This window comes from Zalophus californianus, chromosome 16, assembly GCF_009762305.2.
Source record: "Zalophus californianus isolate mZalCal1 chromosome 16, mZalCal1.pri.v2, whole genome shotgun sequence".
NCBI classification, from domain to species: domain Eukaryota; kingdom Metazoa; phylum Chordata; class Mammalia; order Carnivora; family Otariidae; genus Zalophus; species Zalophus californianus.
This window is the reverse complement of record NC_045610.1, coordinates 56743444-56756183: the sequence shown is the minus strand read 5'-3', so window position 1 is coordinate 56756183 and position 12740 is coordinate 56743444. Positions and strand designations below refer to the sequence as shown.

Here is a 12740-nt window from a genome sequence, read left to right as displayed (position 1 = left end):
GTAATAACCAAGAAACTCCAAAAGATGAACACAAGACTAGTACAGATGTCCTGGGAAGTATACTAAGCACAGCTATGCATTTTTGTAGCCATTTAGTGTTCATGTTTGCTTTGGGGACTGTGTGGGCTTTTCACGGACAGCATCACAGAATTCACTCCACGGGGAGAAGCAGTTGGTAGTGGTAACTGGGAGTGGGAGCTGCTGTTTGGATCATACAGTGGGTCCTCCCTCTGTCCATATAAGCCAGATATTCTGTATACATCTATTCCTTTGGTCTATCCTCAAAGTACATGAAGCGTTGGCTAAACTATATGTAAAGGACCAGATAATAAATATTTTAGACTTTGAGGACCATATGCAGTCTCTGTCATTTCACATATTCTTTTGAATTTTTTAAAATAACCCTTTAAGGGGCGCCTGGGTGGCTCAGTCTGTTAAGTGGCTGCCTTCGGCTTGGGTCATGACCCTGGAGTCCCAGGATCGAGCCCCACGATCCCCATGCCGGGCTGCTTCTCCCTCTCCCTCTGCTCTTCTCCCCGCTCGTGTTCTCTGTCTTGCTCTTTCTCAAATAAATAAATAAGTCTTTTTAAAAAAATAAATAACCCTTTAAGAATTTGTAAATGTCAGGCGCCTGGGTGGCTCAGTTGGTTAAGCGACTGCCTTCGGCTCAGGTCATGATCCTGGAGTCCCGGGATCGAGTCCCACATCGGGCTCCCTTCTCAGCAGGGAGTCTGCTTCTCCCTCTGACCCTCTTCCCTCTCGTGCTCTCTATCTCTCATTCTCTCTCTCTCAAATAAATGAAATCTTTAAAAAAAATTTTTTTGTAAATGTCTTAGATTGTGGGCCATACAAAAACTGGGCATATTTGGGCTGAGGGCCATAGTTTGCTGGTTTCTGCACTCGATCCAGTGATAATGGAAATCAATTTCAGTTCCTTTTCATTTTCGTATTTCCGGGCTAAGAGGGAATTCAGCAGAACATCACGGTGTAATTTTTATATTAAATAAAATGCCTATGGCTCTGTACCCTTGTTTTCCTTCGGATTGTTTGAAATGTCATAGGCCTTTTGAATCCGACTGTTGAGAAAACACAGGAAAGGCCTTCTTCCTTGGAAAGCACAGGTTACTGCCCCAGTTGCTCGATTGCTGGGTCAGCCCTCGAGGAAGACTCCTTGTCCTGCCTCATCCTCTTTAAAGGTCCACTCTGAAGAACTCTGGAATAATAGTTGATCGGGAAACATCCAGGAGAGCCTCCATGGTGGTGGTTTTTGCAGAGTCTAGCTGAAAGGCAGGGTCCCCCGCTGCACACTCTGAAACAGGAAACCATATTGCTGAAGAGACCATGGCCATGGGCCTGTGGAGTGGTTGGCTTTGCGGGCACACGTCGTGTTCCGGGACTGCTCTGTGACTGGACATCCATAAGTACAGGGTCTGTGTCCCTCCCATAGCAGTGGGAGAGCACAGAGCACCAGGGCCCCCTTCCCTCTTCCCTCTCTCCTTCCTCTCCCCCCGCCTTCAGTTTTTGTTAGGAAGAGGTAAGTCTCCAGTGGAGTACGACCTAATACGGCTTTTGAGGTAACAAGTTAAACACAGACTAGGAAGCGATTATCGGCTAGTGTTGCAACACAGATTATTGTGCATACTGGAGGTGGGTCCAGATATGTGCTTTTCACACTGAGTGCATATAGATGGAAGCCTATGGAATGTAGTGAAGAATTAAATTGGAAAACGAGCCACCCCCTCTGGTTAGCTTTCTCCTTTGCTAAAGATGTTAAAACTTTTGACTGTAGCCATGTAGTTACACCTAAATATCACTGTTTAAATGTCTTAACGGAGAGTGATAGCTATTCTTCATATGGTGCGATATCCCTTATGTTGTGGGACATCCTCGAGAAAAAGAGGGACGGAATTTAGTAAAAATGGAAACAGATAACAAAAGAAGTCTTTATTTAATAAAATGATCTCCAGCTAATTGTCTATTTTTCAGTCTGGGTGCTTATAATGAGTATGTTTACTTTGTAAAAATTCCAATTTAGAGTACTTTATTTCACTGCAGTTTATCATTTTTCACTGAGAATTAAATTGAGTCCATCTCAAGCTGGGGGCTAGAAAACACTGCAGCCGCACCTGTATGTGCGCATCCGATGCGAAGGCCTGAAATCCGAGCAGAGCTGCTAGCACTTGGCTGCCTCTGGGGAGTTTGAGGGGAAGTCTTTATTTTTACTTCACGAACATCTAGGCTATTTCTTTAATTCATATTCATTATTTTAAAACAAGGGAAAAGAAAGGAAAATACCTGCTTGGTGGGAAGATCTTGGGGTCTTGGGAGGAAAAGAGAGTGGCTGTTGGGTGACTTTACCCCACCTCAGACCGATGCTTATTGCCTGCAAGTGTATCACAAACCTGAAAGCACTAGAGATTAAAATAGAAAATATTTCAGTGGTCTCAGTATAGTCAGCTGTCCTTTCATTGTTGGAGATGATTCTGTTGTATTAATATGTAATTTCTCTTGTGTGGCCTGACTTCCAGGCACTGGAGGGCTTACCCTTGGGTTATTTCTAGAAGCTGGATCCTAGCAGCTATTCAGCAACCTGGTATTGTAGTACTCAAAGTGAGAAAGACACAAGAAGGTAGATTTAAGAAGGTTTAATGATTAATCAATTAATGGCAGCTTCTGACCGGATCTTCCTAGCAGCTCACATCTTTCTGTATGAGGGTTTTGGGGTTTTTTTGTTTTTTGTTTTTTAAGATTTATTGATTGATTGATTCAGAAAGAGAATGTGCAGGGTGGGGGCGGGCAGACTCCTTGCTGAGCACAGAACCAGATGCAGGGACTCTAGGGCTCAATCTCATGACCCTGAGATCATGATCATGACCTGAACTGAAACCAAGAGGCGGACACTTAACTGAGCCACCCCGGTGCCCCATGTTTGAATTTTAGTATAGTCTATTATTTTAGAGATTCCTTGCAATGCAGTTGCTTGTAAGTTAGCTTTATTACTTTAATGGACTATCTGGTACCTTTGTTATTACAGTTTGCATATATAATGAATGTTAGTTACCATGTAAAGAGTCTAATGAAGCACATAGGTCTTTTTTTTTTTTTTTTTATGGGGCACCTGGGTGGCTCAGTTGTTAAGTGTCTGCCTTCGGCTCAGGTCATGGTCCCAGGGTCCTGGGATCGAGCCCCACATCGGGCTCCCTGCTCCGTGGGAGGCCTGCTTCTCCCTCTCCCACTCCCCCTGCTTGTGTTCCCTTTCTCGCTGTGTCTCTCTCTGTCAAATAAATAAAATCTTTAAAAAAAATTTTTTTAATTTGAGACAGAGCTCATGAGAGAGAACACGAGAACGGGGTATAGGGAGAGGGAAAAGTAGACTCTTCTTTTGAGCAGGGAGCCCAATGTAGGGCTCGATCTCAGGACCCTGGGATCCTGACCTGAGCCGAAGGCAGACGCTTAACCGAGCCACCCAGGCGCCCCAGATAGGTCTTATTAGCTATAAGTAATATCATTGCTTTTTAAAAATAATAACACTTAAAGACAGGTTTGAAAAGAGAATGTTTTCACAATTGACCCATCCTAATGAGTAATGGTTTTCATGTGAAATAGGCAGCTATGACTTGAAGCTTTTTTCACCCCTCCTGCTCTTCCTCTCCCCTACCTGCTCCCCCTCCCCTTCCTCCTCCACAGGCCAGTTGCACCCATAGTTTTGTGTGAATTCACCCACTTTTTCTTGCAGCCAAGGTGAATTAGCATTGGGAGCAGAAGACTCCATAACATATCCCAAATGAAAAACTGAATCTTGCAACTAACTGCCTCTGCATAGGATAAATTAGGATGTTCCTGCTGGCTCCTGGAAGCTGACTCTGAGCAGTGATGGCAGGAGAGGGCTCTGAGAGGAATGACTGCCTTTGTGGGAGTAGAGGCTGCTCTCTCAGAGCCTGCACCTCTTCACCTTGGGCTGTTACAAGTAGTAGCCCTGGCTCCAGTTTCTGGGCCTTCCAGTTTCCTACCTCCATTTCCCTTAATCCCACTATAGCAAAGCTTCAGCCTTGTCAAATGGCTGGGAGAAGAGGCCTGTCTCCTTATGTGGTTCTTCCGGTGCTTCATATTGATAGACCTGGGCTTTCCCCAGGGCCCTGAGTCAGTAGGGAGCCCGATGGGCTTTGGCTCAGGAGGCCCACCTTTAAGTGTCTTCTTCTTTAGGAAGAGCGGCCCACGATCATGCCTTATGAGTCACTTTCTGGAGAGTAGGGTAGGGGAAAGTCACTTGAAGGGAGATGGTCCATGTCTCAAGGGAGAAGCTGACTGAATGGCTCTGTGGGGCATGTTGACACTGGAGGGTAAAGAGGGAGGCCCCTTCCTTTGGCAAGGAGTGTTCTGTTACATTTTGGAGGCTGGATATCCCGTCTCTTTGTGGGGAAGCAGATGTTGACTGGCTTGTCTTCCTTCCTTAGGTGGTTTTTTGGCAAAATCCCCAGAGCCAAGGCAGAAGAAATGCTTAGCAAACAGCGGCATGACGGGGCCTTTCTTATCCGAGAGAGTGAGAGTGCCCCGGGGGACTTCTCCCTCTCTGTCAAGTAAGTACTTCCCGCCCTGGTCCCCAGGGCCTCTCCCTGCTGGTCTGAATTGTGAAGCCACAGGCCAGCTGTCTGGCTACACACACCAAAAGGTTGCCAGCTGGTAGAGGTTTAGCCTAAACAGTATTTTACCAAAGCAGAATATTTTACATTAAAATAGTCATTTCTGGCTCCTCTTCAAAATCAGTTCTACCAGTACTGAGTTTAGATTCCTGTGTGGAAACAAGTCTTCAGCTGGTGAGTAGCAGCCTGGTTTCCCTATCCCCCACCCCTCCTCTGTGCCCTCCATGCACACAGCTCTTTCCTCGTTTGCCCTCGGTGGGATCCCTGTCGCGCACTCTGTCGACGTGACTGGTCACCCTGTCAGCTACTTTGTGCACCTTTACCAGATGTCTAGCTTAAATCCTCCCAACACCATCCTAGGCCTCTCTCAATTTAACTTTAAATGGTTACCACAAGGGTTTGGAGGTGCTTTGCTTTCCCCAGTGAGAAAATGTGAAGAGGAGCTGGTAAACAGGGAATGGGGAAGGCAGGGAGTTTGACCACCCTCGGAATTGTGGAGAACATAAGTTGGAACTTTGAGGATTTCAAGCAAATCACTTTTCATCTGTGAAATAAGGATTTTTAATCAAATTGTCATTTCCATATGTGTTTTGACTCAGTCCTTTCTAGTTAATATATTACCACAGGAACCCCTCCCCTGGGAATCTTAAAAATCACTCCATCATTTATATGACAGCATGATTAGGTTAAAAACTCAGATCACTGGGTGTTATTTGTGATGAATCACTAAATTCTACTCCTGAAACTAATATTATGCTATATGTTAACTAACTAGAATTTTAAAAAAATTGAAGGGGGGGACTCAGATCAGTGTTATCATAGATCACATTGATTATTTTTAAATGAAGACCTTAAGATAGTTTATTTGCCATTTACACACAATGTAAAGATTTTTCAGTTTTCAAAATTAATTGAATATCTTGTTTCATTGTAGGACCAGTATAGGTTTTTTGAAATGTAGATTTAAGCTTAATTTTTGTGTTCTTTTTCTCAGTGAAGGTATGGGAGGTGGTTTCAGGCCATATTCACAACACTGCACAGATATGTGTCTGGTATAAGTGAGTTTTTTAGTCCCAGCATGAAAAAGTCAAACTGGATCTAATTATTATCTTCTAAAAAGGACTTTTTTTTTAAATAGACTTCGTTTTTTATAGTAGTCGTAGGCTCACAGCAAAACTGCGTGGCAAGTTACAGAGGTTACCTCCCCACCCCCACCCCCCAACAGTGGCTTTCTGATGCACTTGGTTAAACATGTGTGAGTGAGGGTCTGAGGAAGAACATCTTGAGATGCAATTCTTCATGCTTCTTTGCTAACTTGTGTTTCATCGTCTGTTTTCCTTACATTTTATACTGACCTGAGTGGAAAACAGTCTAGAACGAGGAGTACAAGCAGTTACTCGCAGGTTAATTGAGTGATGGCCAAAGCCACCGAGGCGGGTGGCGTGCAGCTGGGAGGCCTTGATTACTACCAGTCACTGCACACGCTTATGTGGTAGCTGCTGGCAAGCTCCGAGACCATTCCGTTTTATCTCAAATAAAAACTTGAAAGAGTCCCGCATTTATTGTTTCAGAAATAAAATTTGAAACAGATGTCATTACCGCGTTTAACAACACAAACACCTTCTCAAAGGAGGTTCAGGAATCCACGGTCTCTAAAAGGTTTCTCTAGTTTGGAGATGAGTCAGTAATGGAAAACACCGTGGCAGTTAACACGTCACTGTCTGGGACCCTGTACACCTTATAGAAACCATGTGCATCACACCCGTGGGAGTGGGCTTCTGTGGAGCCAGAAGTGTGGCTTGAATGTGCCCTCCTTCCTCACTGCACACACGGATTCTCGTGAAAAAGCAACACCGGTTCTGAATACTTGGGATCTCCTACTTGAAGCCCAGTGCTGCCACCTACTGGGTTGTTTTTAAGAAGTTTTTCATTTCCTTCCCCCTTTAAGACTGAAGGAGAGGAGAGACCGAATGAAATGTCCTTCATTTACAGATCTTCATAGAATGCCGTTGGAGGGCTGGCCTCTGGTGTCCGTGCTGAGGACCCAGCAGTGAGCAGGCCAGGCAGAGCCTTGCTGGGCTGGTGACGCAGCCACATAGCACTGTGGTTAGGGGTGGTCAGCTCCCAGTTGAACTCCTGCTTCTGCGGGCCAGCGTACGGAGAGGCATGTTACCCGGTGGTCAAGAAACCTCTGGGCACTGGGTACCTCAGCCTCTTGTATTTATTTGGCCCACGATGTTCCGTTCTGAGACCTTTTCACCCATGAGTAGAACTAAAATCCCTGAATGGAAAACATGATCTATACTCCCAGTTACAGGGGAGTTGTTGAAAGTATGTTCTAGTCCCTCCTCTCTCACCTTCCTCTCCCACCTCTTGTAGTCTTTAAATATCATGTAAGGCTTTAACGGGGATTTTTGTTTGTTTGGATTTTTTTGGTTTTTGCTTGAAAAGTTAATGAAGTCACACTCTTCCCTGAATAAGGCTGTTTGATTTGGTACAGTGCAGGGCACGTGGAGACACGCCATAGGTTAGGACATTATTTTACAAACATCTTCAGAATTAACCTGATGGACAGGGTTTCCCTCTCTGACAAGGATTCTTCCTCTTGTCACTGGTAATCATCAGTCCATTGGAGGGATCTCAGGGGCACTCAGTGTCCTAACTCCAGCCAGGGAGTTGTGTTGTGCTGCAGTCCGGGGCCCCTCGGGCTCTGAGAAGCGTTGCCAGAATACTAGTTCTCATAAGACACCTCCTCGATTTGGTGGGCACGTGGCCCCCAGGTAGCCGGGACAGAGCCCTCTGACTGTTCCCGCGTGTGTTCTCTGCCCTTCCCAGGTTTGGAAATGATGTGCAGCACTTCAAGGTGCTCCGAGATGGAGCTGGAAAGTATTTCCTCTGGGTGGTGAAATTCAATTCTCTGAATGAGCTGGTAGATTATCACAGATCTACATCTGTCTCCAGAAACCAGCAGATATTCCTCCGGGACATAGAACAGGTGCCACAGGTAAGCCTCATAAGAGAGATTGGGATCATTTTTAGCAATTAAGAATAGCTCCTCAGGCAGACAAGTACCTTTTCAAAGGATTCCTTCTGGGGCTTCTGTGCTCATTATTCAAAATATTACGTGTAGTTTGAAACAAAATGGTTTTGCCTTTTCCAGAGGCTGCCTTTCTGAGGCGGTGTGTTGCCAGGTACCACCTATGTCTCTGAAGGAAAATGGTCTTTAACACTCTCCGATATTATATTCCTGGAAGCAAGTACGGAGGAAAACCTTGCTTGTAAGGGAGTTGAGTCCACACTCATTCCTATCTTCCTGTGCCTAAAGCCCCACGCCTGTGTTAGGGGGAGCTCCACCTTATTTTAGTCAAGCTGTTGACCTTTTGACTCTCTAAAACCTTAAGGACTTTATAAGCAATAAACCAATGGGAACTGAAGCCTTTTCAAAGCTTAGGGTTGTAAACCGGAGCCTGACTGCTGTTTCCCAGAGTTCCTTCCCTGACAAGCAGCATTTGCTTCCGTGGTGTGGTGCCCTAGCCGCCATGGCGGGATGTGCCCTCGCACGTTCTAGGCTGTTGTGAGCCCTGGTGAATGTACCCCGCTCCCACATAGAGTAGACCTAGAACCTGGAAGGATAAACGAGTGGGGGGGAGAAATGGAAGGTTGTCTCGGGAAACATGTAGGAGTCGGCACACGTCTGTCGCACCCTTGTGACTAGTCCCGCCCGGCAGGGGGCTGGCCATGAGCAGAGACCCAGCGGGTGTTCTCTCCCTGCCCCTCTTCTGCAGCAGCCGACGTACGTCCAGGCCCTCTTTGACTTTGATCCCCAGGAGGATGGAGAGCTGGGATTCCGTCGGGGAGACTTTATCCACGTCATGGATAACTCAGACCCCAACTGGTGGAAAGGGGCCTGCCACGGGCAGACCGGCATGTTTCCCCGCAATTACGTCACCCCTGTGAACCGGAACGTCTAAGAATTAAGAAGAGATTATTTAAAGAAAGTGAAAAATTTAAAACACATACAAAAGAATTAAACCCGCGAGCTGCCTTAACAGCAGCCCGTGAGGGAGCTCAGAACACCTGGCTGGGTCACCTGGTGACCCTCTCACTTTGGTTGGAACTCTGGGGGGGGGGGGGCGTTGGATATAAAAATGCCAAAACTTACCTATAAATTAAGAAGAGTTTTTATTACAAATTTTCACCGCTGCTCCTGTTTCTCCTTTGTCCTCCTTTCCATCCTTCTCTTCTGTCCATCAGTGCATGACGTCTAATACTACATATAGTCCTAGCTGATGCCGATAATAAAAGAAAAGAAACAAGCGGGCTGGTATTTTCTCTATGCAAAATGTCTGTTGTAATCGGAGTGACTGCAGGAAGGACAGCCATGGCCGTGTTCCTCAGGCGCACACACAGGAGGGGGCGGGCGGCCGGCAGCCCTTGCTGGGCAGCCTCTGCCAAATGGGGGCAGCCCCCGGCCGCCAGCGTCTTGTGACAAAGTTGAAAACGGAGTGGGGGCAAAAGGAAGGACTGTTAACCCTCATGGCTTCCTGAGAAAAGTCAAGCTAAAAACCTTTGTCTCTTTTCTACATTGTTTTCCCTTCCAAATGGTATTATTGAGCATGTTGATTTTTCATAGTGCCTTTTTCCTTATTTCAAGAGTTGCTTATGAGTGGTGTTTTTTTATTTGTTTTAAAATAAGTTAAAGACAGTCCAGAGCTTTTTTAGCCAATTTGTCGCCTACTCTGTAAATAGTCCTCCCCCGGGGGGAGGGGAGAGCGGGGTAGAGCCGCGGAGAAAGCTCAGGTGGAGGGTGTGGCCATTCTGCCTGTTCTCAGCCACGAGTCTTTAAGGTTCAGCTTTAATATTTGTCAGCCCTCTGGAGTCTGCCGTGGCCTGCCGCAGGGGAGCAGTGCCGCCAGCTGCTGGGGAAGGAGGAGACGGTCCAGCTCTTCCCACCTCGGACTGGATCTGGCTGGGGGTAGGGGGTCAGAGTCTCCTTGACCTTGCGATCCCGGCTGCTGTCCGCCCCTCCTCAGCTCCAGAGCCCCCCAGAGAAAACTCCCTGGAGCCAGCAAGTTTCAAACACAGGAAAGCCCAAGGAACTTCAGCCGTCACTCTGTGACTGTACCGGGTTGTACACTGTGTTCCCACACCGGGGTGGAAAATGGGAGCTTGCGTTTTTCTTGCTCTGAAAATCAGAGGTATCTGTTCATGGCTTTCATCTGCTGTGTCCCCTGCCTGACCTGCCAGGTGAGCACTAGGCAGCGTTCAAGAAGCAGCTGGGTTTTTATGTCTCCGTTCCCAGTGGGCCGTGTCTGTAGCCGCTCTGCCCTGCCCCCGAAGGAAATGTCTCGGTGAAGCAGGGACAGTTGGGGAAGGATGAGTGGGAAATGTAGGAAGGCCGAGGCCATTGCAGAGCTCTCTCTGTCCGGCTTGTCAGCTGCTTGTCCCTCATAGTGATGTGCCTGTGAACTTTCTCCACCCGATCCCCTTGCCTGCAACAAACACAGGGCTGCCTGGGAGTCGGTGACGGCCTTTGGGTTCTGAGGTGGTCGGTTGGAGTCTCCCCTGGACTCTGGTTATGGAGCCAGACTCAGCCTGGAGTACTTAGAGGCCCTGGAGGCAGCTGCTCTTCTGGACAGAGCACCCGCCCCCTCGCTCCCTTTCTGGTAGCTTCTTTCCTCGTTGATGGTAAAAGGTATCTCCGGCATTCTACACCTGGACCATTTGATTGTTTTATTTTGGAATTGGTGTATATCATGAAGCCTTGCTAAACTAAGTTTTGTGTGTATATATTTAAAAAAAAAAATCAGTGTTTAAATAAAAAGACCTATGTACTTAATCCTTTAACTCTGCGGATAGCATTTGGTAGGTAGTGATTAACTGTGAATAATAAACATACAATGAATTCTTCACTCTGTATCTTTTCTCTTCTCCCCCCCCCCCCCCCCCCCCCGCCTTACTTAAAATAAAAACCTAAAAGCCATGTCAGGTGTTAGGACTCCTGTGTCCTATTTTCCGACTCGCCTAGCTCCTTGGGGGTGCATGTGGATCTTGCTGGGCCCCAGGAGTCGTGATTGCGCACATGCAGCAGCTCGTCAGAATCCCTGGGGTGCTTGTTCACAATGTGGATGCCCCCGCCCTCAGGTGCTGCGAGATGGTGGTTAAGGACAGACAGGCAGGCCTGGTGCTTCTGATGGAAGCCATAGGCCGCACTTTGGAAACCCTGGTCTAGACCCAGAGCATGGCTTGCTTGGTTCTCATCCCCTCCCCCCCTTAAAAGACAGAAGCCCAGAATGGTCTGTGTCGAAGCAGTGTCCATGTGCCAAGGAGCTAAAGCCTACTTGCCTGCTCAGCTAGCTGCTACGGGGTGAGACCAGGCCTGACCACACCACACTGGCCGTTGTAGACCAGAGGAGAATGTGAACAGAAACTAAACCCAAGAAATTTCCACTTACAGTCTTGGTCCAGTTCGTAAACAAGAGTTCAGCACACCACCTCATTTGCGGCTGCCCTGCTTGGGTGCTACGTAGTTTCCACTCCTCCGCTTTTCTACGATGACCTTGGTGAGAAGGAACTTGAGCCGACACCGTCCTGCTGGATGCTGCCGGTCTCAGACCACCTATGAGCTACTCTGAGGCTGAGCAGATGCTTCCAAAGTGGGGCCATTTAAGTGAAAACTTCAGGCATTGACCGTCTGCCTCGTCGAGACTTTTTGCTCTGTTTGACTCATGGCCTCGGAATAGCATCATGATCACTGGGAAGGTTGATGCTTTTGCACAGTTTGGTCACAGGCTTCTTGGTGGTCATATCCCCTCCCACCATGGATCTGTAATTCCTGGGAAGGCATCTGGGTGGGAGGATCTTGGGGAAGACTCCATCGTGGAAAGCTCATCTGCGATTGATGACTAAGAGTTGTAGGTGGGCAAGTGGCCTTGAGGCCCCCACTTCCTGGGCTCACCTCTAGCCCCGCAGCAGCTGGAGCCCAGGCACCCCCGGCTCACGGGCCTGAGAGTTTGTAACAGACTCATCTTCAAACGTGATTGCCGAGGAGATGGTGGTGACCGCTCCTGCCAAGTGCTTCAGGGCAGTCTGCAGCCCCAGACCCCACCTTCAGGTACTCCAGGACGGTGGTTGAGGGCACAAACAGGCGTGGCATGTTGGAAAGAGGTTAAGGCAAGGGGCACAAGTGGTCTTGACCTGCTGACAGTAGGGGGTCTTCAGGCTGAACTCTGCTTTACCGAAGTACCTATTGATAACTGGGGAAGACGAAAGTGGAATGGTATCTGGGCACCTTGGAAATACTTTCATTTCCTAAGACACTGTATTTCCATGAAATGCAAATTCTCCAGGTCTGAGCTCTATTTTACGTTGAAGCACAAGGAGATCCTGTATATGTTCTTGGAGTGTGTGTTCATTGGGGGAGTTTTTAAACTTAGTCCCAGGGGCCATAGGCCCCCTCCCTCCAGCCAGAGCCCTGAGGCAAATGAGTCCTGTGCTTACTCCCAAGATGGCTGGCATCAAAATCCTGAATTACCATTATATCTTAGGCTGTTCATCACTGTTAAGGAAGAACAGTTCTGTGTGCCAACAGCACAGATATGTAAGTGCTAGATGGTAGTGCTGTTGACTAACCCACTTGCTACTCAGAGCCTTCCAAACACTACTTTTAAAACATTTAAAACTTGGGGCGCCTGGATGGTTCAGTCGTTAAGCGTCTGCGATTGAGCCTTCGGCTCAGGTCATGATCCCAGGGTCCTGGGATCAAGCCCTGTATCAGGCTCCCTGCTCCACGGGAAGCCTGCTTCTCTGTCTCTCACTCCCCCTGCTTGTGTTCCCTCTCTCACTATGTCTCTCTGTCAAATAAATAAATCTTAAAAAAAAAAAAACATTTAAAATTGATGTCATGAGCTGGTTTATATATATATAATGAGACGGGATTTTTTTTAAGTTTTTTTTTAAGATTTTTATTGAGAGAGAATGAAAGAAAGAGAGCACGAGGGGGGGAGGGTGAGAGGGAGAATCAGACTCCCCGTCGAGCAGGGAGTCCAATGCAGGACTCGATCTTGGGGCTCCAGGATCATGACCTGAGCCGAACGCAGT

General features: G+C 47.4%; 1 protein-coding gene across 3 annotated transcripts in view; it reads left to right on the top strand.

Moving 5' to 3' along the window:
* Positions 1 to 10552, top strand: part of GRB2 (growth factor receptor bound protein 2) — a 66668-nt gene extending 56116 nt beyond the window's left edge. For 2 of the 3 annotated variants that reach the window (XM_027625893.2, XM_027625894.2), the window contains exons 4-6: positions 4455 to 4577; positions 7476 to 7644; positions 8369 to 10552. In XM_027625893.2, the coding sequence (XP_027481694.1) occupies positions 4455 to 4577; positions 7476 to 7644; positions 8369 to 8611 (535 nt within the window). In that variant the 3' untranslated portion in view covers positions 8612 to 10552. The remainder of the gene's footprint in view (positions 1 to 4454; positions 4578 to 7475; positions 7645 to 8368) is intronic. The other variant, XM_027625895.2, reaches the window with a different exon arrangement.
* Positions 10553 to 12740: the final 2188 nt, after the last annotated feature.